This window comes from Melanerpes formicivorus, unplaced genomic scaffold (genome assembly GCF_026170545.1).
Source record: "Melanerpes formicivorus ecotype bairdi unplaced genomic scaffold, bMelFor1.0.p_v2 SCAF_74, whole genome shotgun sequence".
Lineage (NCBI taxonomy): Eukaryota > Metazoa > Chordata > Aves > Piciformes > Picidae > Melanerpes > Melanerpes formicivorus.
The window spans coordinates 1,128,379-1,154,165 of NW_027142426.1; the positions used below are offsets into that span (position 1 = coordinate 1,128,379).

A 25,787-nucleotide genomic window follows, 5' to 3' on the forward strand; every position below is an offset into this window, starting at 1 on the left:
CCTCTATCCTTCCATGGGTCTCTTGTTGCAAGGACACTACTTTCTGCAGAAAATATATGAGGTTCATTATGGGAGCTTTTGAGTTGTTGTTTTGTTTTGAATTTAACACAGTTTAATATATATACCAGAAACAAAACATCAATGGGCTCTGCTGGTACTTGGAATTAACCCACATTTACCCTCTCTGGAAAAAAGGCAAATTTTTCAGCAAAGACTCATATGAGATTTAAACATTCTACTTCTCCAGAGTTCATGAACCTAAAGATTAACTAGAAATGCAACAGGTCCTTCTGAAAGACATTTCTGAATATTGAAGACACATTATTGAATTATATGAAATAGATATTTCTGAAGAGATTACCAAATTAGCTCCCCATAAAACTAATTATGGTTGCAAGGAACATTTCACTCTAAGGCATCATTTTTAATTTTCCTGTCTTGCTGCATCACATTTAGTTTGTATAGGATATAACAGCAGAATGAAGCCTGGAGGCATGAATTTGTTAATTGAAATGTATGATAAAGCAAACAAAAAAAATATTTAATTCTTAATGCCAGATACTGGCCCTCTGATTAGTCAAAGTATATGAAAGTCAAATAAGCAGGCAAAAGTAAGGGAAAAACGAGGCATTTCCGTCCTGAATAATAGCCTCAGTCATTAATTTGCACTGAGATGTCTTCTTTTTGCTTGAATCAAAGGATGTGTTCTTTCTGGTTTTGTCTAAGTATTGACAACAAACAAGAAGTCTGGCCTACAGGAATAGATGTAGCATTCTACAAATTCAGCCCCTGTCCATCTTTTTTGCTCCTCAAAGCTCCAGCTCAGAACTCTCTGCAATAAACTGCACACCCAGTCTGGAAGTTGTAACAGAAGAGTTCATGGAGAAAGGATATCTTACAATCATCTTTAATCAGAAAAACTCCCTAGCATATAGCTGAGTGGCAAGGAATATTCCAAACCCCCAAGGGTCTTAAAAATATGTAACAATAGAATATCATAGAACATGCACATCAGCCTTAAAGAATCTTATTTCCTAGTCCGTGAAATTCCTTCAACACAGGGATCTATCACTTGTCTTCACGATTGTTAGAGAAATCAAGTAACATTCTAACACCAAATTAAGACAAATCCTGTCTTTGGTTATATATGAGAGTATTTCTTATGGCTAGCTTAAAGTTGTCAAAAGAGTCTATTCTGGAAAAAAAAAGCCACCCTACTGGATAGACAAATAGTTTTATGGAGTTCTTGATTCAAAGTGTATTCCAAAGAGGTGAAAAGTTTGTTAACTTTAGAAAGCCTTCGTTATTTCCTAACCCCCAAGTATCTAATCATCTAGATAGAAAGTTGTACAGCCTGTCACATGCCTACAACAACTTTGAGGTTTTAAAATAACAAACAAAAATACTGTTCTTTCCTGATTTGTCCTGGGTTGACAAACTGCTGGGTAAATAGTGTGGTTAATTCTACCTACATAACATAAAAGATCTTATTCTTCAGATTTGAGATGCCCTACGTCTCATTCGTAAAGATCAGGAAAGAAATAAAACATTCAGTGCATTTTAAAAAAATAAATAAATAAAAAGAGAGAGATGTAATAAATATTGACCAAAGTATGCACATCATTAAAGTATTAGGAGCTAAGGTAAATTGCTGTCATAATTTAAAGTTTAACATCTGTTATTTAAAGTCTCTGCATCATAGGCAAAAGGTGCATATGACAGCACACTCTCTAATGCAAGCTTTTCAAAGTGGAAGAAATTTTGAGGCAAGTGAAGTTATATTCCATGTTAAATCTCCTGTTATATCAAAATTAGTTTGTAAACCCTTGTATAAGTAGTAACTGCATCAGTACACGTGTATAACTGGAATTGGGACTTGTTTTCTTCACGTTGCTTCTAATGCATCTCAAAATGTACCATATCCCAAAACAAACCATAAAATCATAGAATAATAAGAATTATTTGGGTTGGAAGGGACCTCCAAAGGTCATCTAGTTCAAACCCCCTGTAGTGAGCAGAGACATCCCTAACTAGATCAGGTGCCCAGAGCCTTGTCAAGCCAGATCTTGAATATCTCCAAGGGATAGGGCTCCAACTACTTCCCTGAGTGACTTGTTCCAGGGTTCCACCATCCTCATAGTAAAAAAAACCTGTGCCTAACATCCAATTCAAATCTCTTCTAATTTAAAACCACAGCCCCTTGTCCTATCACCACAGGCCTTTGTGAACAGTCCTTCTGCAGCCTTCCTGTAGGCCCTTTCAGGTACTGCAACGTCATTACTAGGTCTCTCCAGAGCCTTCTCTTCTCCAGGTTGAACCACCCCAGCTCCCTCAGCCTGACCTCATAGGACAGGTGTTCCAGACCCCTGATCATCTTCATAGCCCTCCTCTGAATCCACTCCATCAGGTCCATGCCCTTCCTGTGTTGAGGGCTCCAGAGCTACACATAGTACTCCAGATGAGGTCTCACCAGAGAAGAGTTGCAGAATCACCTCTCTCAATCTGTAGGCTGTGCTTCTTTTGATACAGCCCAGGGCTTTCTGACCAGCCAACTCATGTCCAGTTTCTCATCCACAAGAGCTCCCAAGTCCTTTTCCTCAGGGCTGCTTTCTATCACCTCATCTCCTAGCCTGTACTGATAATGAGGATTGTTGCAACTCAGGTGCAGGACCCTGCACCTGGCTTTGTTGAACTCATGAGGTTCACCTGTGCTTGCTGATGATGCACTTGGATCCCACTGTCTGTATCATTGATAAAAACATTAAACAGTCCCGGTCCCACTATGGAACCTTGAGGGACACCACTTCTCACCAACCTCCATCTGAATTTCAAACCACTTCCCTCTGGATGTGACCATCCAGCCAATTCCATATCCACTGAACCTTCCACCTATCAAATCTCCAAGAATTGGGAAATCAAATTAATGGAGAGCCAATGGAACTAATCACCATCAGCAGTATGACAGGCAATACAAACCTTGCAAAACACATTTGCACAGACAAAGATTTAATATATGTAATCTTTACTACTCGAAAGCTAAATTGAGGTCTGCCAAAGTTGCTGGAGTTCTTATCCTTGCTCTATTGCAATTACTTTGTATTACATACATATGCTGGCTAGCCTACTAAACACAAGCTAGAAATTCCAAAATTTCATCTGGATCTCTGTAATGTACAGAAGTTAAGACTTACAGCACAGAGGGATACTCACAATCTTAGAAATATCAATTCCCTGCTTCCATGAGAATAAGTCTAGTTTTGATTTTTTGTGCAGCAGTCACAATAAACAGTCCTTAGGAGCAGAATAAGAAGCAAGCCCCTCCAGGGATGGCAAGGAGAAGGATCAAGAAGAGCCTGAGACCCAACAAGAGAATCTACATGTTTTCAGCAAACTTCCTCCTTTTATACTGAGTGTGATGTTTATGGTGTGAGATACACCCATAGACAACGCAGGTCAGCTGCTCTGGCTGACTCTAAACTGTTAATAGGCTACAGACCGTGGCTGGCCTAAGATTCTATCCCACTGAAACCAGGACAAAAGGGTACACATTAAAACTTCTCCATTTTATTTTCAATCCAGTTAGTATTGCATGTTCCATATATATGAAGTGTTTTAAATGCACAGGAATTAACTAACAATGTTTCTCACACTGGATTTACACATTCCATAAAATGTGACAACCCTTTCAACTGTATTCCATTATCCTTATTTTTATTATATAGCTTTCTAGATACCTACATAACTAATACAGTGGCTTCTTTTAAAGACTGGAATTATTCATACTTCTAAATAAATAGATTTTACATGGAAATACAACCAAAGATTAATATCATGCACCTATCAACAGATCCCAGTAACTTCACCCTTCAGAATAGAAATGCATAGTAGAAAGGAAGCATAAAGCCAGAGCAACCAAAAGGAAAAGTCATTGAGCTAATAGATGCAAAACCAAGGAATGAAATCACAGTAATCAAAACATTAATGCCCAGGTTCCTCCCATTGAAGCCAGTAAGAATTAGGCATACACAATTTCTTAAAATGTAATCACAGGTGCTTCTAAAATACCTCTAGAATGAGAGCAGGTGTACTACCAAATATGCATATATATTAGCATTTAAAGGGTTTTTTATTGTTTCACTATTCTTTAACAAACTGCCTTCTGCACAAACTTGCAACAAGCACATAATCACCTTGATGTGCTATTGACAAAATACTTCTATTGCATTTTATGATTAGAAGATACAATACCTCTGTCTGAAGTATGGCAGCTCTCTGTTCTTTGGCAGTAAGAGACTCTTTAAGCACTTCTATGTGTTGCTTGCAATCTGAATTTTGATTGCTAAGGGTTTCAAGCTTAGTTTGTAAGGCAAGAAGTTCCGATTCTTTCTTTGAGAGTTCTTGTTTCAGTTGGTCAATCTGTAATGGGGGGGGGGAAATAGATCATTAATTTAATTTCCAATTCACAGTTGCATTTGAAATCTGAAAGATGTGAATGACCATGACATGAAAATTCAGACACCTGTAAATGCTGGAAGAAAATTCAGATTCAGACCTTGATACTCAAAGCTTCAACAGTTTCCTGTAATTTAACATGCCCTGCCTTAAGTCTATTGGAGAAGTTAAAAGGAAACTTTTAAAGATAATACATGATGATTTGGCTTATAAATTCACCACAGACCTCACTTAAGTTCAAAGGAATTTATCCTGAGTGAGGCAAGTCTGGCAGAACACCAAAAATGCATAGAAAAATTACTGTTCATAAAAGTATAAACTCAATCCAATAGGCTATTTCTTCCAACAGCATGATTCTTGTGCTTTTTCATTGGCCAGTGTGAATCCAGGTTTTTTCTATGAGCCTGATTAGGAAAAGCAGGCATCTTAGTAAAGTGAGGAAAACTAGGAAGTAGAATTTTAACCTGACTCTTCTTGCAAATGTCTTGCTGATGACCATTCCCAACTCTCTTTTTAACTCCCTGGCAGTTCATATGGAATTCTCAGGTATTAGGAAAGCCAAGCCAAAGAGATTAACTTAAGAGAAGTCTGGGGAAAACGTTATAAAAAATTCCACAGAGTGCAAGGTCTGTGAGGTTATAAAAGCATATCCTAGGGGAAACAGCAGAAATGCAGTCACTAAGGCAGCTTCTGAATTTAAGCGAATTTAAGGATCATCAGTAAATGTCATGGAATTGTGATTATTCTTCCTTTTGCACAAGGTAGCCACAAGAACACAGAAGTGTGGTGGATTTAGAATATATGGATCTGAAAAAAGTGCTGGACAAGACACAGAATGATGCTAAAGGATGGTGAATTAGGTGACATAGCTATCCTTTCTTAAAGTTCTGCGTATTAACAGTTGTCACCAGATGAATTCAGATACATCACCTCATGAGGATTATTTGAAACAAGATGCCTCAGGGCATCTCCATAACTCAGAGAAACCACACTTCATTTGTGCTTGGAAAATCATCTTGATGACTGTAACACCTAGATATTTTTCTTTAAAATTCAAGTTTCAATTCTGCAACCACCAGAGAAATGCTAGAGGTCTTTGCATTCTCTTTCATCAGGTGCATCCCAACAGATATTCAAGATGCAAGAAATTTAGAAGGATTAAATGAAAGGTGATTTAAAAATCCCTAGGGGGAAAACCAAAACAAAACAAAACAAAAAAAAAGAGCATGCATCCACAAGCTGATCCTACTTAATTACATCCTAATGATTCACATATCAAAATATTTCACATATTGAGAATGTCATATGGCAGAGTCATTGGAAACATTTACCGCTGATCAAAGTATTTCTATTTTGCATTATGAGTGTATTCTTAAAAAATGAATTTTAAAAATGTTTATTCCAGCTATAGTCCATATGCATGTCAACGTATTTATTCCTTATTTCTCTTTATAAATGTCAATGTATTTGTATAGCCAGTTACTGTGCTTGGCTAGCCTTCTCTGAGATACTGCATCAACATCAAGAATCTGCACTAAAAGCAGTCACCTTCAGAGTCTGAAAAAAACAGAGTAAGGGGAAAAAAAAAGAGGCATACAGAAATCAGATGTCAAGAAAAGGTGAAGACTGCAGGTGAGAAACTGCAAAAGAAAACTTTCTCTTAAAAGCAAACCATCTTCCCCCATCCCTTGCCAGAACACATAACAAAGTATGGCAACTGAGACAGAAATGTATACACAATGAACAATGGGAAAATCTGTCTACAAGATATAAAGACAAAATGTAGATCTGCAGCCAATCTGATTACATCACATGCTTTATACGAGATCCATGTGAACATCACAGACACTTAATCTCTCCTAGAAACTCTTCCTGATTTTTTCCATGACACAACCTACACCCTGAGAAATAATCAGCAACTAAAAAAAAAGCTTCATTTTCCTTGCAGGTATTTTCTCTGTGTTCTAGAAACAGAATCTGTTTAGTATAAAGTTCTGGCTACAAGACCTATATATTGCTAGGAGTTTAAAAGTGTGGTAAGATATCTCAAATTACCTTTTTACAAAAATAAAGTAAGACTCACCCCCAAAAAATGTATTGAGTAATTATGCTTTTTGGCTGGTGTTTTCTTAGAGTATAATGGTGAACATGTACTAAAACTTCATTTAAAAAAAAAGGTATCAAAAATACCAAAGGCATAACAACAAACCACATAAATTTTTAAAAGACATTTTAAGGCCTGGGTATATTTTTTTTAAAAATTACATATATAAAACTGTATTGTCCAATAGTGTGCAAAAAAAAAAGTATACAGGACATGAAAAAAATTTCTGTCTCCAGCAGATGTGTACAAACATGTACACGTTGTAGTATCGTAACTGGGATGGAAGACCAGCAGTCACAATTCAATGAGATCTCCTGATCTCAGTACAAAAAAAAAGACAAAGGCAAAACCACTTTTGTACTTTAAAATGACTATCATAGTATCATAGTATCAGTCAGGGTTGGAAGGGACCACAAGGATCATCTAGTTCCAACCCCCCTGCCATGGGCAGGGACACCCCACACTAGATCAGGCTGGACAGAGCCTCAGCCAGCCTGGGCTTAAACACCTCCAGGGACGGCACCCCAACCACCTCCCTGGACAACCCATTCCAGGGCTTCACCACTCTCATGGTGAAGAACCTCCTCCTCACATCCAGCCTGAATCTCCCCACCTCCAGCTTCATTCCATTCCCCCTAGTCCTATCACTACCTGAGATCCTGAGAAGTCCTTCCCCAGCCTTCCTGTAGGCCCCCTTCAGATACTGGAAGGCCACAGTTAGGTCACCTCGGAGCCTTCTCTTCTGCAGACTGAACAGCCCCAACTCCCTCAGTCTGTCCCTGTAGGAGAGGTGCTCCAGCCCTCTGATCACTGCCCAGCCTGGATTTGTGCCTGGGATTGCCTCGACCCGGATGCAGGACCCTGCACTTGCTCTTATTGAACTTCATGAGGTTGGCTTGTGCCCACCTCTCCAGCCTGTCAAGGTCCCTCTGGATGGCCTCCCTTCCCTCCAGCGTGTCTGCTGCACCACACAGCTTGGTGTCATCAGCAAACTTGCTGAGGGTGCACTCAATGCCACTGTCCATGTCCCCCACAAAGATGTTGAACAAGACAGGTCCCAGGACTGATCCCTGAGGGACTGCGCTTGTCACTGGCCTCCACTGGGACATGGAGCCATGGACAGCCACTCTTTGGGTGCAGCCATGAAGCCAGTTCCTTATCCATCTAGTGGTCCATCCATCAAACCCATGTGTCACCAGCTTGGAGACCAGGATGTGGTGTGGGACAGTGCCGAAGGCTTTGCTCAGGTCCAGGTAAACGACATCAGTTGCTCATGAAAACAACCTATAAGTCTGGGTGTAAATGCTGTAGGATCTTCCAGAAAGCCATTATTCTTTTTCTTATTGGTTTTATAGAGCAAAATCTCATATGACATAACATAAAGTAGGGAGGCAAAAAAAATACCAAACCAAAACAATCAGAGTTCTTCCCTTGAATATTGTGTATTAAAATCAATGGGCTAAATCTTTAAGTAAATCATTTCATTAAATGAAGCCATACTTATTATGCATCATAAGGATATTGTCTTCTGTGACAAATGAAAACTGCTTTTTAAAGTGAAGGATTTAAGTAAAGGAAAAGCAGTAGCAATGCAAATGCAGTGAAGCAGCTGTATACAGTAGACTGCAAGTCTATCTGTAGATTCTAAATGCCATATTGGTCAAAATACTGTCATTCTTTTCCTGAACATTTCTTCTACAGGATCACCAAGAACTTGCACGCTTCCTTCATACACTGTGAAAAATTCTTACACACAGACTGTCTTGTTACAGCCTAATTAATACTTAAAACTCAACAGTAATTTGCTGAATTCATACTAAACTGTCACTAGATTTTCTTCAGTCATTCCTGTTGATAGCACAAGAATTCTAACACTCAAAGAACTACTCAAACTCCAGAGTGCAAATTTACACCTGAAAAAAGCATCAGTGGTCCACTAAATATTTGGCTGCTAGCCAAAGGATGGAACCCTAGTAAGAAAGGGAAATCTTGCAAAGCAGAAATTATTTCTTAAAATGCATATTACCCTAAGCATATTCTTCATATTCTTGATGAAGACATTTGAAGCTTTATATCATTTAGTTATGAAAACTTTAAGATTTGTTTTAACAATTTCAGTATCATGTGATCAATGGAAACTTTTGTCCTTTCAAAACCTGAGCAAGGGGAGTCCTCATTAAGTGGAAAAGGAAAGAAATAAAACCGAAGTATTCTTTCTCATTTCTACAAATTCTATTTAACTGCAAGTCAAAATTAAAGCCTATATATTTGAAATGAGTTAATATTACTAAGAACAACTTAAGCAAAGGAACATTTCCCAAGATTCCCTGCCACTCGTGTACAATAAATGATATTCAGTATTAGCCTCTGTTTAATAACTTCCCATTTATTTATTATCAAGAACAGATTTAAACAAAGTTATACTTCCAGAATAAATGCGAAGCTTTGAGAGCTTTCTAGCACCTAAGGCTGCTGTGAGAACAGTTTTGTTCCGCTCTGCCATCAATCAATACTTCTGTTTATCAGAATTTATCAACAATTTCAGGCTCAACAGATCAGGTATAATAAGATCTGTTTGCTGACAGGTAAAAAATACTTTTCCACCTTGAAAGGTTCTCAGAGGAATGATAAAAATAGTATCTTCAGCTGCAAATCTCAATTTTAAGTGGAAGAAAAGGACTGATGAAAGAAAGCAGACAAAATTTCATCAGAATGTAACATTTATCAGAGATCAGAAGATTGTGACAAAACAATGTATGTCTAATAGTCTTATCATCTTCTCCCTGTGCCATGGAAATATACTGAAGCTCCTCCCCTCAAAAACATCAGAAGACTGTAACAAAATATAGGCTTTGTAAATTATTTTTATATCAACAGGTTTTCTGTGGTGCACTAGGAGTTTTGCTACAAATTCCTGAAACTGAATTGCTTTAAGTTAACAATATTTAAATAGGCAACATGATTTTCCTGATGATAATGCCACTTAGGAACTTTAGCTACTTTCCATAAGAGCTACTTTTTTTCAACTTCAGGTTGTTTTTTTTATAAACCTGGATTAATTCCATATGGGCACTAACACGTCCATTTCTTCCGTAGCAAACCCCAAAGATAAAAATGTGTCCCAATGTCCCAAGACACCAGCATTTCCTGTGATAGAGTTAACAAGAGCCTACACTTTCCAAACTAGGCAACAGCAACAGCTCTAGAGAGATGGGAAAATCTTCAGTATCCAACACTACACACAGTGGTGAATTTTCACACTCCTACACTCAGTGTGGAATTCAGACAAAGCAAAAGCATCTTGTCAAGAAGATAATGAAGGTCTAATTTACACAAGAAAATGGAAAATCAGAGAATTAAGATTGTCCAGAAGGTGCTGACACTATTTCATTCTCTGACCACTGACAAGCTGCATACAGCTTGTCCAACTCTGAAAGAATGGTACTGGTATTTATCTACCTGATACTGCAGACTTTCTACTTAAACAGCTACACTACTATTTTTAGCACCAACAGACAATGGGAGGCAGAGAACTACGCTTGAAGTCAATTAACTCCTACTGGTTTTGCTTACATGGCCTATAGAGAGGTAACAGTACCAGTTCCTCCTCAAGCAGTTTTTTCAGAGCTGCAAAAACACGTTTCAGAAAAAGTCAATTGATCCATCTCAGTTCCCACACACAGACAACTTACACACACACACAAACCTCCCCTAAATATTAAACACAATAAGAACACAAACAAATAACTAGGATAGAAACACATTGAAAATAAAGTAAGATTTCACAATAAACATTATTAATAACGTTGTTCACCTAGATTTTATTCAGGCATTGTGTTTAAATTTTTAACATCTCTGCAAGAGATGAGACGGATGGCTTTCCTCTTCAGTGTTTCCACTTCAGACTCCTGTGACTTGTTTCACCTCATCTTAATACAGCTCACAAATAATATTTTTTAAAACATTATTTCCAAACCCTACATTTATTTGTGTGAAAATGGGAGCATCAGCTGCAATCTCCATCCATGTTATTTTTTTTTTCTTTTCCTTTTAATTGAGTACTCTAATTCAGTATTTTATTCAAGGTAGAGAGCTGGGAATAAATGAGCATGAATTGTTAAGATTATGTATATTTATTACAAGTTTAAAGAAAGTATAAGAATGTCAAAAAATAAATATTAGGATTCACACATTAAAAAAAAAATACTATTGGAGTGTTCATCTTTACTTAGACAGCAGCTGAGCATATCAAAATGAAAGGAGGTAAAAAGACCAGCTGGGACATCAATTTAGACATCATATCTAATATAAGAAGGACACTGAAACACTTGAACGTGTCCAGAGAAGGGCAACAAGGCTGGTGAAAGGCCTTGAACACAAGCCCTATGAGGAGAGGCTGAGGGAGCTGGGATTGTTTAGCCTGGAGAAGAGGAGGCTCAGGGGTGACCTCATTGCCCTCTACAACTACCTGAAAGGTGGTTGCAGCCAGGAAGGGGTTGGCCTCTTCTCCCAGGCAACCAGCACCAGAACAAGGGGACACAGTCTCAAGCTGTGTCAGGGGAGGTTTAGACTCGAGGTGAGGAGAAAGTTCTTCACCGAGCGAGTCATTCGTCATTGGAATGGGTTGCCCAGGGAGGTGGTTGAGTCATCGACCCTGGAGGCGTTCAAGAGGAGATTGGACATGGCACTTGGTGCCATGGTCTAGTCATGGGGTCTGTGTTGATAGGTTGGACTCAATGATCCTCGAGGTCCTTTCCAACCTAAGTGATACTGTGATACTGTGATATTTTAAAACAATGATCAAGCAATACTGATTTGTGAGCCTGATACCAGGAAATTGCTACTATCTGCTGTGGCAAACTCAATTATCTATGTATGATAATTTGGAATTAAAGGTACTCTGCAGGAACAAAGTCATCAAATTGCAAGTCTTTAAAATACTAGAAGATTACAACTTGGGATCATCTGTGAACAGCAGTCCTTACGGGGGGAGGGGGGTGAAGCACAACTGAAGTTCTGCCAAAATGGTGCACATCATCATTATGAACTAATTCAAAAAGCAAACCCTAAACCACCATACATATAAAAGGGAAAAGGAAATATGCTCTAGACTTAGGATTGTAGTAGCCTCTGCTGAAGTAGTGAAATAACCTCTTTGTGTGCTCTTCCCAGATCAAAACATACTGTGATGGGTTAACCCATCACACATACACACATCATTTATCCAAAACGCTTCACTTTTCCATTGCTACTTTGTATTGCATAGCAGGGATTTACCAAATGAAAGGATGCAGGGAGCTGCTTGTGTTGAAAAGAGTCAAGTTAGAACTTCCATTACTTAAACAGCATTATGCTATTTTCTTAATAGACAGTACCTTATTTTTCATGAACTTTGAGTGACTCTTGTAAACTTCTATTTGTTTGATTTCTTCTTCTCGGTCCTCTGTATTCAGAACTCCATTTGTCTTTAGCATCTGTATTTCATCTTCAAGATCTCTTATATTGCGCTCAAGCGAAGCTATTTTTGTATCCTATGTTATAAAAAAGAGAGTATTGAAAATTATATGAAATGTATATTAAAGTGTAGCAAAAGTGTAACTGTACTTGTATGAGCATCACATAATATGATATAAAAATAGATGGTACTAGAAAATGTCGCAAAAGCAGAATTAGACCTCTTTCACCATGAGAAAAGAATATGCAATGATATCTTCTGTTGTGTACTCTGTAAAGAATAGATTGTGGTCAAAATTCCATGTTCATTCCTACACAATGAGAGATGAAGGGTGAACGCAAGATGCTCTCTTTCCTATGTGACCATGATAACATACCACACTTCTTTGCTAATCATCTAAGCTTGGCTGTTCTTCCAAACCCTTAAACACAAAGTTTTGTCTAGGAAGGCAGGACTACAGGCCACTTCATTATGCAGCTCAGGATGTTGACTTGCTGGAATGAGTCCAGAGAAGGGCCACAAAGTGGATGAGGGGTTTGGAACACAAGCCCTATGAGGAGAGACTGAGGGAGCTGGGGTTGCTTAGTCTGGAGAGGAGGAGACTCAGGGGAGACCTTATTGCTCTCTACAACTACCTGAAGGGAGGTTGTAGCCAGGTGGATGTTGGTCTCTTCTCCCAGGCAGCCAGCACCAGAACAAGAGGACACAGCCTCAGGCTGTGCCAAGGGAGGTTTAGGTTAGGAAGAAGTTCTATACAGAGAGAGTGATTGCCCATTGGAACGTGCTGCCCAGGGATGTGGTGGCGTCACCATCATTGGAAGTGTTCAGGAGGAGACTTGATGGGGTGCTTGCTGCCATGGTTTAGATGTTTAGGTAGGTTGGATTGGTTGATGGGTTGGACGCGATGATCTTGAAGGTCTCTTCCAACCTGGTCTGGTCTATTCTATTCTATTCTATTCTAATTTCCATAGAATTCTGCCTGCTTTCAAGAGCAGAAAAGTTGTCCCCTCATATACTTTTCCTCTACTAGTTCAGCCACATCACTAAGAGGGGATTTAGCACTTTTTATTATGGGTCCTAAAACAAGCAAAACCACAACCACTAAAAAAATTCTACATTACAGCCAACGGCTGCCACGTGTGCCAACACACCACTGAAAGCATCCAGTGATTTTTATTTTTTGGTTTTGTTGCTGCAAGTCATTTGGAAATTGACTCAATCTCTTCACTGAGATTCAGGAAGATTAAAAAAGTGATTACCCAAACTCCTCAGATAATTTTCTGTTTAAAAGAGCATTGCAAAATGACTCATTAGGAAATCCCTTCTGGGGCCCTGTTTGCAGACATTAAGAAACTGAAAACATTGTGATTGAGAAGATCAGACAAATAGTTCAAGAACATGCAGGAACAACCACTCATTTGAAAAAAAAAATAATAAAAAAAAAAGATTAAAAAGCAGATCAGGCTGATGTTCTTGTTTCACTGAGGTCAAGGAAAAAACACCTAAACAAACAAAAGAATCTAGTTCAGTGAGATCAGGATGCATGTAAGTGCAGATACTGTTGACTAGAGTGCCTGAGCAGAATATGTTGGATATCCTTTATGCCTTCAACTAAGAAAACAAAGGATATTTGTTCTCAGCTAATCCTGTTCCTGTGTGGGATGACACATTTCAAATGGTATTTACCCTAGTTAATAACACTATTCTTTTGTAATGTAAATAAAAGCTTATTTGCCCATATGTCTTCTCTTATTAGTGAGTCAAACCCAGTAATTCACACTATATGGTCCCACCAAAATTAGCATTAGAACCTCACAGCTTCTCTGCAAAGTAATGTCACACAATGAACCACAAAGAACATTCCTATATATCTCTATTAATGAAAGTATTTGGGATACAGAGACAGTTTGCTCAGAAAAGTGAGCTGTCACATTCATTTGATAAATGATAGCACAGAACATCTGCATAGAAAAAAACAACTATCCATAGTGCCTTCAACACCGGAGCAAGTGAGCTGCAGTTCAAATTAATCTGAACAATGCAGGAAACAACCATTTGACTCAATGACAAGGTCTCCCAGGGCTCTACTTAATTGAAAGAGTTTGAGAAAGAGGATTATCAACCGTGAGAATTCAATCAGGGCTTGCCAACCCATATAAATCCATAGCACTCAAGAAGCTATATCCAATGGTGTTGAGACAACCAGCTGATGTCCTTGCAAATCCAATCTCTCCCATCTTTGAAAAATTCTGGAAACCAAGGGAGATCCCTGACAACTAGAGGCATTTACCCTGAAGTCAAGACTAAAAGAACAAACCAGGGAACTACAGGTTTGAGAGCCTCACTTTGCTCCCTGGGAAAATTATGGTGAAGTCTGGAACAAGATTTTTGAGGAAGGAGATGTCCACATGTTAGAAAATAAAGTTTAGACATCACTGAACAACAATTAAGCTGTATGAGAAACATCTAATGTAACTTTCAGAAGCATTTTCTGTACTTCTACTTTATCACAAGTTCGAGCTCTCCAAGAAAAGTTTATTTTTAATCAATCTCTGCATATTGTGATTACAGCTGTGTAAAACTAGTTTTCCTATTGTGAGAGCCCAATGACACTATTGTCTCAAAATTATCTGCCACATACCTGATCTGAATAGACAGGGTGATAGCTTTGATAGCCCTCAGTATCTCTCGAGGAGAGCTGCTGGCCTGGCAGGTGGCTTAACAATGAAAAGAGATAATTTCTGGTGGGAATTCTCTCTTTATTGTAAAATCACTGCCAGAGCACGACAGAAATGCCAATGGCAGACATTGCACTGGAGCGCTCACCTCCCTTTGTGTTTTTGAGAGACTGACACCCACCTCCCCCACCTCCTTCCCTGCCAAAAGGGTATAAAAGGAGCACAACTTCCAGCGTCCTGTGTTGCATCTAGCACAGACAACCCTGCTGGGCTGCACACCTGCCCCTGATCCAAGGACTGGTGATATCTTCCACTCTCTTTCTCTCATCTTCTTTCTATTCCTTCCTCTCCTTTTGCTTCCCATTTTCCCTCTGCTCCAGACCATTACTGAGAGTTTTCACTGACTCTAATGAACCCAACTCATCAACTGTTTGGCATCAGGACACTTTTATTTACTCCAAGGGAATTTTTGAATCTTAGCACAACCTTCCCTGCTGCCCAAGGTTGGCTCAGGATACTGGGTCATGACACCTAAAAAAAAATAAATTGGAAAAATTATTGGAACAAAACTAAAAACTTCACAAATTGTGAAGAATAAAATCTGTTTGAGGATAATTTATTAAAAATATCAGTGGTGACAAGACAGAAGAGAAGTCAGACACCACCTTCACTCACCGGCTGTTTAAGGAGTCAAAGGTTCTGTTCCATTATGTCTGAACAATATAGGACTGGCAAGTCTGCAACTACACCAGATAGGATGGTGGGTTGCATACGAAAGCTGAAAATTTTCATAGCTCCCTCAGCACAGAAAATTTTGGCCTCATAGAAATATGGCCTCAGCATAGAAAATTTTCATAGAAAGTGAGGAACTTTACAGGTCAGAGATAATACAGACACAGCCTAGAGCACCCAATGTGTACTGCCCCAAAGGAGCTGGGTTCGTTGCTTACAGGATGGAAAGAAAGATAAGATAGCCTTGTTTGCACTAAAAGTTTTGACAGAATCGGCATATTCCCATAAAATCATCTGATTCAGCTGAATCAGCATTTTCCCATGGAAAAGTTTAGTTGGAAAACTTTCAACCTGCTGCTGTGGCACAGGGTCTGGCAATCTTTCAGGAACTGAAATAGGAACAGATGCGGTGTTTTCTTCAAACCTCTAAGACTTATCCACATTAGCAGCACTCTTAAAAACTACATGGGTCTGTGTTGAATCACAAAAAAAAAGATTCCTTTCCAGCAGTATTAAGGAAATAGGTTAGATTTCAATGGTACTAATAAACATCTTCTGTGTTCTACAACAATACAACATTTTGCAGATTTTTCCAGTCAGGCCCTCTAAATTAGTGATATAGATCAGGGTACTCACCCTAATCCATCCCCTCCCTCCAGCAGTAACCAAAACTCCTTCCTCATCTTTAACAGAATACTGTTGAAGATATTCTGTGAGAGAAGTTAGGAACATGTCTATGATGGACCTAGTAGAAATCCATTTCTTTTGGAACATGAAGCAACTCACGTGTCCTGATGCTGAAGAAAATAGTACTCAGCAGTGGAAAGAAGAACAATTCTATGAACAAGTTTCCACAGTAATGTTCATGAATCTTATCTATCCAGTCCTTACAACAACTTAGTGGAAGGGATAAGGGCAAAACATTTGTAAATAATACAGCATTCCAGCCTGTCTTACAACATCATTTCAAATAAAAAACATAAATAATAATCCAATCTGCTTGTAGGCACTCAACAAGAAATCAGAAGCAAATATTTGAGACTTCAGGTTCAATAAAACTTGCATTTAAATGCACATATGCACACATGCTATCAACAGACCATACACAGTTATTCTTACTATATTCTTTTTTTAACTTTGTCAGTTTATTAGAGAGAATATTCAGGTTTATTTTGGAAGATAAGGGAAAGTGAAAGTTCATGCAATCTTAAGAACATGTTGCACGGCAAACCCACATACACACGTTTTGAGAATCAAACCCATACCTGAAATATCAAAGCCGGATCAATACATAAAGATGGCTCTTTCTGCAAGTAAGGTAGACCACAAATATAGATATATTTTACAGCCTAACATTTTTAAAGGTTTTTTTAATTCTTGTTGTTAGAGTATACATATATTTCAGGGTGGTCAATACATGAGAGCTCTATGCCATATGTGTAGGCTACTAATTTCTGATTTCCTCTCTCAAGTAGTATCATTGGTTTAAGCCTGGAACTGTATGAATAACATCACAAAATCATGATCTTGTTTGGGTTGGAAGCAACCTTTAAAGATCAAAAAACAAAGAGGAGCTTGAGGGAATAAAGGGAGCACATGGGAAAAGGAAGCACAGTGCCCTCCTTCTGACCTGTGACTAGTTTCCAGAAGAAAGAGCAGCTTCTGGAGAAGGTCTGTTGCAGACAAGAGAACGGAGGATAGAGAATGTAAGGGAAAGAATAAACAAAAGACATAGGATATGTGGAAGCAAACATATCTAAGAAGTGAAACCAGAGAGTAAAGAAAAAACAGCCTGTGCAATGCATCTGAAAAGACAACAGGTATCTGAAAAGGAATAAACAGCAACAGAAACAAGAGTCAAGACACAGGATGGGAATGTCTTATCTTTTTTGTTTGCCCTTTTCTTTTTAAATAAAAATGCAGAAGATAGACATGGTTCAAGGAAACAATAGTTCTGCACAAAATACAACTGCTACAGGAAAAGGCAAGCAGTTACTTGCAAAGTTTTCAGAGAGAAACAAAGAGCATGGCAGGACAGGAAAGGCAGCAAAGAACAAATGATGTTTAGGACTTCAAATAAATAAGTAAATAAATAACATATGAGGTGATAGGTAAGAGAAATGGGTATACCTCACTGGATAAAAGGAAGAACTGACTGGGAAAAGGCACAGAAAGCATTCAGTAGTGTCAAGGGAAAAGAGCAAACTGCCGGAAAGAATAGAGGGATTTAGGAAGGAGGGAAAGCTGCCTCCTGGCAGAGACATGTAGGAGATTCAGACAAAAGCTAATGTGGCAAGGGAGTGGAAGAAGTTGGGTGCAGTAAAGAGAAATGTATAGTGCTTGGAGCCTCTGCACGGGGGGAGCATATGGACTCAAGACTGCCATATTACAGAGTGATCCCCTTCCTCCTCCCACCCTCAACACTGTAGAGAAATTATTGCTTCAATGAGTGATCATTCAAAACAAATGTTCCACATTTTTTTCAAAACAAATGCTGTCTGGATTAAGACAATTTAAATTAACTTGAAAACATTCCAAAGCTGGAACTTGCAATGAAAACTGCCATTCAATCACGTGAATTTCAACGTCTTACATTTGTCCCTTTTCCTTTTGATATTAGGTCTGGTTCAGACAGGGTAACCCCAAAGGGGCAGTTCTCAGAAAAGAAAGAGCTGTGTGCCTCAGAGCCAAAAGGCAGCTTCGTATCAGAACGCTCCAGCAACAGGATTACAGTGTCACCCACGACAAAGGAAAGCCTTTGCTACAAGGATCACACTTCTAAAAACTGAACATTGCACCACACCCAGCTCTCCTGGAGACAAACAGAAAGGCTATTACTGTCTTCAGGAACAGACACTGCTAGGGTGGCTGCAACTACAGTCCTCATCAGTCATTCATGCGTTACGTCCCCACCATCCCCATTCTTTTCAGAGCACTGGTACAGGAAGAGAAATTACAGATTATTTTGCAACACAACCTTCACATTGTTAGCCCACACAGAAGACTATAAATTATTTTAACACATTAAATCTGTATCCCAAATCTTTTACATGTAGAATTCTGAATATTAGTAGAATGAAAGAAATTTCTCAGCCTACTTTCCCATATACTTAGGGTAACAAGTTACTGCAAGAAACACCCATTTCACATTTCACACAGACTTCTGAACTAGAATAAAGAGGGAAGGTTCAAGGCAAATACACATCAGAGGACAGAATATTGAAACTGATGTACCTTCCTTGTAATTCATATAATCCAGACTAATTATTATCTATTAAAAGGCAGATACTGTATTTATGAAGACACGTTGTTGTTCTGTGTATTTACCACAATGTTCAGACATGCTGAACTCATTTGCTCATAACAGAAGTCACTAGTAGAACAAGGCCTTTAATTTGTACTTCCCTTTAAGACTGAAATGAAAGACCATCATTAATGTATTTCAGGCAGCATTGCCAACTCACAAATTACCTCAAGTCTCATGGTATTTTTCTTAGAGATTTAAATTCCAGACATACAGAATTATGTGAAAATACCAGTTTTCACTTTCTAAATTATTATTCTAATCTTTTGTTACTGTGAGGGAAAAAAAGTCACAACACTTTGGTAATATTATACATCAAAAAGAGGACACTATATTCAGGACTAAGATAGGAGGTTTCATCACATTTTGTCATATCACATTGCTGATGAAATGAATGTTTTCTTAGGTTAGATGTAAAATGTTGGCCAACTAATCACAAACAAAAGTGCTGATTTTGAAGATCAAGAAGAAAAACGTTTTATATTAGCCTGGGACAATTTATGTTTGTTTTTGTTTGTCTACCATGGCTCACTTGAAACTCCCCTCCCGCCTCCTGAGGGTTTTTATAAAGCAGTAGTCTATTCTCTTATTCAGCAATGCTGGTCTTGATTTTTTTAAATGAAGCCTTACTAAGAAAACAGACTGGGAAAAAGAAATTCCAAGTATTCTTATTTTCACAGCAAAATACATTGAGAAGTGAAAAGAAGCATTTAATGATTTCATAGTAAAGTTTTAAATCAAGGTGTCTGTGTTAACCCTGATAGGTAGCTAAGTGGGAGAGGGGGGAGACTCAAAAAGGCAAAAGTGAGAAAACTCATGAGTCAAGACAAAGCCAGTTTAATACTTAAAGCCAAGCACATTATGGAATTCCTAGAATCATAGAATTGTTGGGGTTGGAAGGGACCTCAAGGATCATCTAGTTCCAAGCCCCCTGCCATGGGCAGGGACACCTCACATTACATCAGAGTGACATCCAGCATGGCCTTAAAAACCTCCAGAGAAAGGCTTCTACCACATCCCTGGGCAACCTGTTCCAGTGTCTCATCACCCTCAGGGTGAAGAATTTCTTTCTAACATCCATTCTGAATCTACCCATTTCTAGTTTTGCTCCATTCCCCCTACTCCTATCATTACCTGACACTCTAAAAAGTCCCTCACCAGCTTTCTTGTAGGCCCCTTTAAGATACTGGAAAGCCACAACAAGGTCTTCTCAGAGCCTTCTCTTTTCCAGAATGAATAGCCCCAACTCTCTGTCTGTCCTCATAGGAGAGGTGCTCCAGCCCTCTAATCATCCTTGTGGCCCTTCTCTGGGCACACGCCAGCACGTCCAGATCTTCCCATCAGCAGGCAGCTGCTTAGCCATTTCCAGGAAAGCAATGCCTCACTGTGCCTAACAGCTGCTTGGAAAGGCAAATGACTATCTCAGAAAGTCCACCCCCCAGTTTTATTGCTCAGCATGACATTTTATGGTACTGTGGTACAGAACATCGCTTTCATCAATTCAGGTCACCTGTTCACCTGTTCCAGTGAATTCTCTCCCAGTCTCTTGTCCACTCCTAACCTACTTGCTGCAGGGACAGGGGGGTGGAAGGTGGAGGAGTTGGGGGTGTGGAGGGGGCAGGGTGTGGAAAGAATTAGGAACAGAAAGCTTTGATGCTCTAAGCACTGTCCAGCAACAGCTAAAGCATCAGTATGTTATCAACACTGTTTGGTCTCAAATCCCAAACATAGCACCATACTGGATGCTATGAGGAAAATTAACTCCATCCCAGTACACAAGTTACTGCTACAAAAATAATGTATAGGAAAACATGCAAAGACCATACCTTCATTTCAATAACTGTTTGAAGAGCCTTCGTCTTTGCTGGCTCAGGCTGAAGCTGGGTTCTTCTATGTAATTCCTGTGGAGGGACACGATAGAAATAAGCCTGATGAGTCATCTTTCCATTATTTTAATCACTCATTAATTTATTACAATAAAATAAAAGTCTGGTGATCAGAAGCATGTAACTCCAAATGCTACAGGTGCTTCCCTTTCTATAAGCCTGTTAAGGATCGCTGCAGTCCCTATCTTATATTACAGTCAACTCTGACAGCACATGCGCTATTTCTGAAACCCCTATCAATAATTAATGTCGATGGTGACAAAGCCAGCAAGTAATTTCTTAGTCCAAATACAATGCTGCTGCTCCTGCCTGAACATCAAATCTTTACTAATTCAGTTGTGTTACTAATTTAAGCATCATTGAGTCATTTAAAATCTTTCACTGTACTTTCTTCTTAGTTTTTGCTCTAATATCTGAAATAAGTAATTTAAAGACATTATATTTAAATTTGACATTTTAAGGATAATAATTATATAGTGGGTTGACACAGCACCCTCTACAGCAGCAATTAAATTTCAGATTTCACATTTTCATACTATTTTTGATGCCTCTTAATCCGCAGGTGAAAGAAAAATAGATTGCTGTAGTTAAGACATGTAGTTACCAGAATATTGGTCTTTATACAACACAGGTATGAGACAGCTCAATAAAAACCATCACATAGCTACACAGAGTAATATAAAGGTAAAATGAAACATCATTTAAGACTTTGGTGAAGTTTTTTCCCCTTTCACAAACCATCTAATGGTTTACTAGAAAACAAAACTGAAACAGGACAGATATAGTCCTGGTTCTAGTCTCGAGTCCTTCCCCTCTACAGTACAAGACTTCCATGGTAGATGTTTGCTTTTCATTGTTCCTTCTACCCCAGTGCTCTACATACACACTTGAACTAATTTTATAATCATGAAAAATACATTTATACCTGGTCTGCTGTGCACAAAACATTCGTTTACTCCCGAACCCTACTGTGTCTTCCAAGTTACAGACCTCTCTCAGCTCATCCTCATAAGTTCAAGGAAGGAGGATCACAAACACATAACACTGTGGGCCCTAATTAGCTGTATTCCCATCTCTCAAATCCCCTTTTCCTGAGTGAAGCAAACAATGTACAACTCAACAATCAACTGATATACTAACAATCAAAAAAAAAAATCAATCATGGATTGCGTGCATTTAGTATTCTAACCCACTCAGCTTATCCTAGCACTTAGTTCTGAGTCTTACCTACCTTATAACCCACAAGCTTAAAAGTTCTAGTTTGGGGATTTTTTGCTATCACAAATTATCAGCATGTTTCTTGTTCTGTTTAGCAACAGGCATATTGCTTGTTGGTGATTTTGATAACCAATCATTCTTTAAAGACTGAGTAGTGGGAGTGATTTAGGGCATGTTGTTCAATTGAAATCTATTGATAATAAACATCTTTATAAAATACCTTCAAAAAATTACACGACCAAATAGCTTTAAAAAAATGAAAGAGACAAATTAGTCAAGCATGCTCCATTTAACTGAAAAAAAGATTACTTAACCTGAAATGTAACACATGACAGGACATAAAATCCAGACAGCCATAGTGAAATTGTCAGGTTTGGCATACACTTTTGATTAAAATAGAAGAAGCTGTTCATAGGTTACCCATAAGTTTGCCTATGCAGAAATAGACCAGTACTTATGATCTGTAGGATTACAGTTAAGCAACCAGGTTACTGTCAAATTGCTAGGAAATTTAAGATAATTTAGATCATACCAGTTTTATCTCATTTTTCAGACTCCTCTGTTTTTCCATGATCTTAGTTTGCAAACATCTAGAGTCATAGACAGTTTTTCCTTCTCCATTTGCACCATAGCTAACAATGCCTTAGTCAGTGACTGAGGTCTTAGGAATCATGGCAATATAAAGAAGCGGCAGTTGGATATGCTCTGTCTTGCCTATTCTACTTTGCTTGGTCTGCTTTCCACAGAAGGGATGAACAAAATCATAATGGTTAGATAAGTAACATTTAGATTCTGACCTGAAATTGCCTATTGATGTCTTGATAAACCACAGCACTGCCTGCAAGAGTCAGTTTAGGTGCAGTTCAAATGCATACCTAAAGTTCAGTAGGTCTGCATGCTTTATTATGTTAAATATATTGCAGATCTATGTATGTATGTTTAAAATACCTCTAATATGTGATGACAGTGAACTAATTTTGCATCTGAATGGTCCTTTTCCTTTTTTTTTTCCCCTATACATCTAATTCTCCACATTACAAAAAAAGAAAGAACTCTTTGCAAATTACCTATATAAAGAATGTCTAAATCATGACCAGCTGTTTGTCCCAGATAAAACAAGTATCTTCACTACAAAAATGTTTTAAACTAAAAATGTATGTCATAGGTTTGTCATACAGTTCTCCTGCAAAAGTCATGGCAAAATAGCTGGCCAGTCATACCGCTATCTGATCAGCAAAAATTACAGCTAATTCTAAGACCAGACTTTGCTCCCCAAGGCCACATAAAGTGATCTGGAATATAAACAGGATTCCACACATTACCCAGGGAGACAAACCAGAGTTTCCACTCCCTTAGCCAGAGATGAATAGACTGCCAAAGATGAGTATTCCTAGATGTCTATCATAGCATGAAGCCTCGCCTCATAATACTTTTCTTGTTTGCTTTATGAATCAATCTGATGCTGGTCGACTTAAAAGCTTTTCTTCTCTATCCCTGATGGTAAAATGAAGCAGACTTTAGGATCCTGGAGAAGATCAGAAAATTACTCCCACTGTATTATTTTGTGTGGGTTTTCTTCCAATCAGATGCAAATGTTTGGAGACTCCCACAAGGCTCAGTTCTTGAATTTATGTTGCTCTGTGTATGCATTTTTTCTTTTGAGGTACTTGATTCATGGGTATACTTTTGGGGTACTGATTCAAGGATACTACCACTTTATGTGCATGGTACCTTAATATTGACTGTTTTACTATCTCAGGTCATCTGGAGGGTTTAAAATTTGTCTGAACAGCTAACCAAGAAAGATTCTGAACATCTCATGAAGTCCTTATAGCCTAAGGAAACCAGATTTTTATGCATTACATCATTTTGGAATGATGCCACTTTGCCATTTAATGTCTTTTAATAAAAAGCTCAGAGAACATAATTAAAAAAAAAAGTTAAAAAAATATCAGGGATAGTTTCTTATAACTTGAAGTGCATTGAACACAACTCTTCATACTTATATTCATGATAAAGTACTTCTGACATGATCTCTGCAACCATCACTGGCTGTACTAATAATCCCTCTGAGACATAGCCATTTCTGAAACTACACTTTCATTATATTCATCTGTATCACTGCAATTGGCTCTGAGCAACCACTTTGCACAGACAAATTAATTATAATTCCACATAACCAGATGCCTACACTTGGGATTTCATGATGATGCTTAGTTGTCAGGGTGGTTAACACACCCACACAACTGACAGTTAACCAGGTCTTTTTCCTCACATTAATTTTATTCTGTTATTCTTTGCTTCTAGACCAAAATGAGTCTCAAACCAAAGGTGGCTATTGCTTTCTCCTTCTATGTGTATTTGGGATATTAGACCAGCATACTTTTGAGACTAACACAATATGCTAGTCTAATATCCCAAATACTACTATCTGAGAGGAGACAGTCGTGTGTTGTTGTTCAGAAATTGATAGAAACAAGGTTTTATCATTATTGACTGCTATTCAATATCCACACTACATAGCATAGCTGGAACCTAATAATAATTAAAACACAAAACAAAACCACCTTTTTATCCCAGCTTTGTTGTAAGACATTTCATCACTTGGCTGTGGGAAAGCCAGGGTGCTGCAAACTGATCATCCTTTTGTTCCTGATGTATTTTATTAAGGGTCCTAAGACATCAGTGTGGGGTTCTGATTAGATGAGATTGAGCTGAAACTCTACAATAAAAGGCTAAACCAATGATGTTAATGCAATTCAAGGTCTTACTTTCTATTTACACAAAACTGCCTAAAAGAGCATAACAGACAGTGCTAGAAAGGAGACCCTTTTTTCTGAAAAATAGGGATGCTATCATGAAAATGCCAAAGTGCTTGCATTTCAATTGGTAAACTCCTACTGATTAAAGAATGGAAGGAAAATGGAATCACGAATCAGAAGGGTTTTTTTAAATTAACACAAAGCTCAAGTTTTTTTATAAAAGTAAATACCTAACAGGAACAAAGACATCAGAATCAATCAAACAAACAAAAAACCAAACCCCAACACTAGAAGAAGAAAGGCAGAAAATTAGAGATGGCAGAAACTATACTTAACACATAGCAAAACCAGGCCTGAGACACCACAGTGTCAGTAAATCTAGCTTCGTGTATTCCTAGGTAAAATGTACAAATCTGTAAATCACAGTGAGCCATAGTACAGGAGCTGCTAGTTCTCTCAAACACCTCAAAGCAGACTGCTTCCATTCTTGGGGAAAAGAAAGCCTTGGTATTGGGCCTACATGATCAGCCCGTCTGAACTTTAGAATTTAAATCAGCACTACATTAATATTTCAATCAATTACTTAAATTAAGTAAAAGCACAGTCACTTACATGAAGTGTCTAAACAGTAGTGCTTCTTTAGCCAAAGATATCTTTAGAAAGACTGATCAATTTCTCTTTAACTAGAACACTAAAAAAATATAAGATATAGGAATTAATTTACCATTAACATATAAACTTCTCTTCCCTGTTCTCTAATCTTTTCCATCTACCCCAAGCCAAAACAGGCTCACAGTAATTTAGATTAAAGCATATTTAAGGAATTCTGATCAAACTTCTTCATCTTTCTGGAAACCATAAACTGACAACATTGAAAATTTCCACGTCTGGCTCCAGTGTGTAGGAAAAAAAGCCCTGTTATTAGGAAGGATTCCAAAAATCACATTGCTATTGTCATCTTTTAAAAACCTACTACCATAGCTATGTGAACTCTGTAAGAACCTGCTAAATAAATTTTGTAAAATCCTAGCAAATTTTATGGTTTGAAGAAATGAAAATGTGGCTATTAGAATATGGAATGAAAAAATACAGGAAATTATAAAGAGGTGATAGCTATTTGAGTTTTGTACTAATGTATGCATTTCTTTGGCAAATTAGGTTTATTCATACTTACCAAGTTTTCACAGTTTAGCAAA

At 38.1% G+C, this 25,787-nt stretch overlaps 1 protein-coding gene across 16 annotated transcripts in view; it reads right to left on the reverse strand.

The window, feature by feature from the left end:
• The window catches only part of ERC2 (ELKS/RAB6-interacting/CAST family member 2), a 461,566-nt gene that overhangs the window by 341,765 nt on the left and 94,014 nt on the right, over positions 1-25,787 (reverse strand). For all 16 annotated transcript variants that reach the window (XR_010990493.1, XM_068163671.1, XM_068163678.1 and 13 more), the window contains 3 exons: positions 20,552-20,626; positions 11,932-12,087; positions 4,249-4,416 (listed from right to left, as the gene is read on the reverse strand). Coding sequence is in view for 15 of the 16 variants with exons in the window: in XM_068163671.1 (XP_068019772.1) it covers positions 4,249-4,416; positions 11,932-12,087; positions 20,552-20,626 (399 nt within the window). In the remaining variant the exon portion in view is untranslated. The remainder of the gene's footprint in view (positions 1-4,248; positions 4,417-11,931; positions 12,088-20,551; positions 20,627-25,787) is intronic.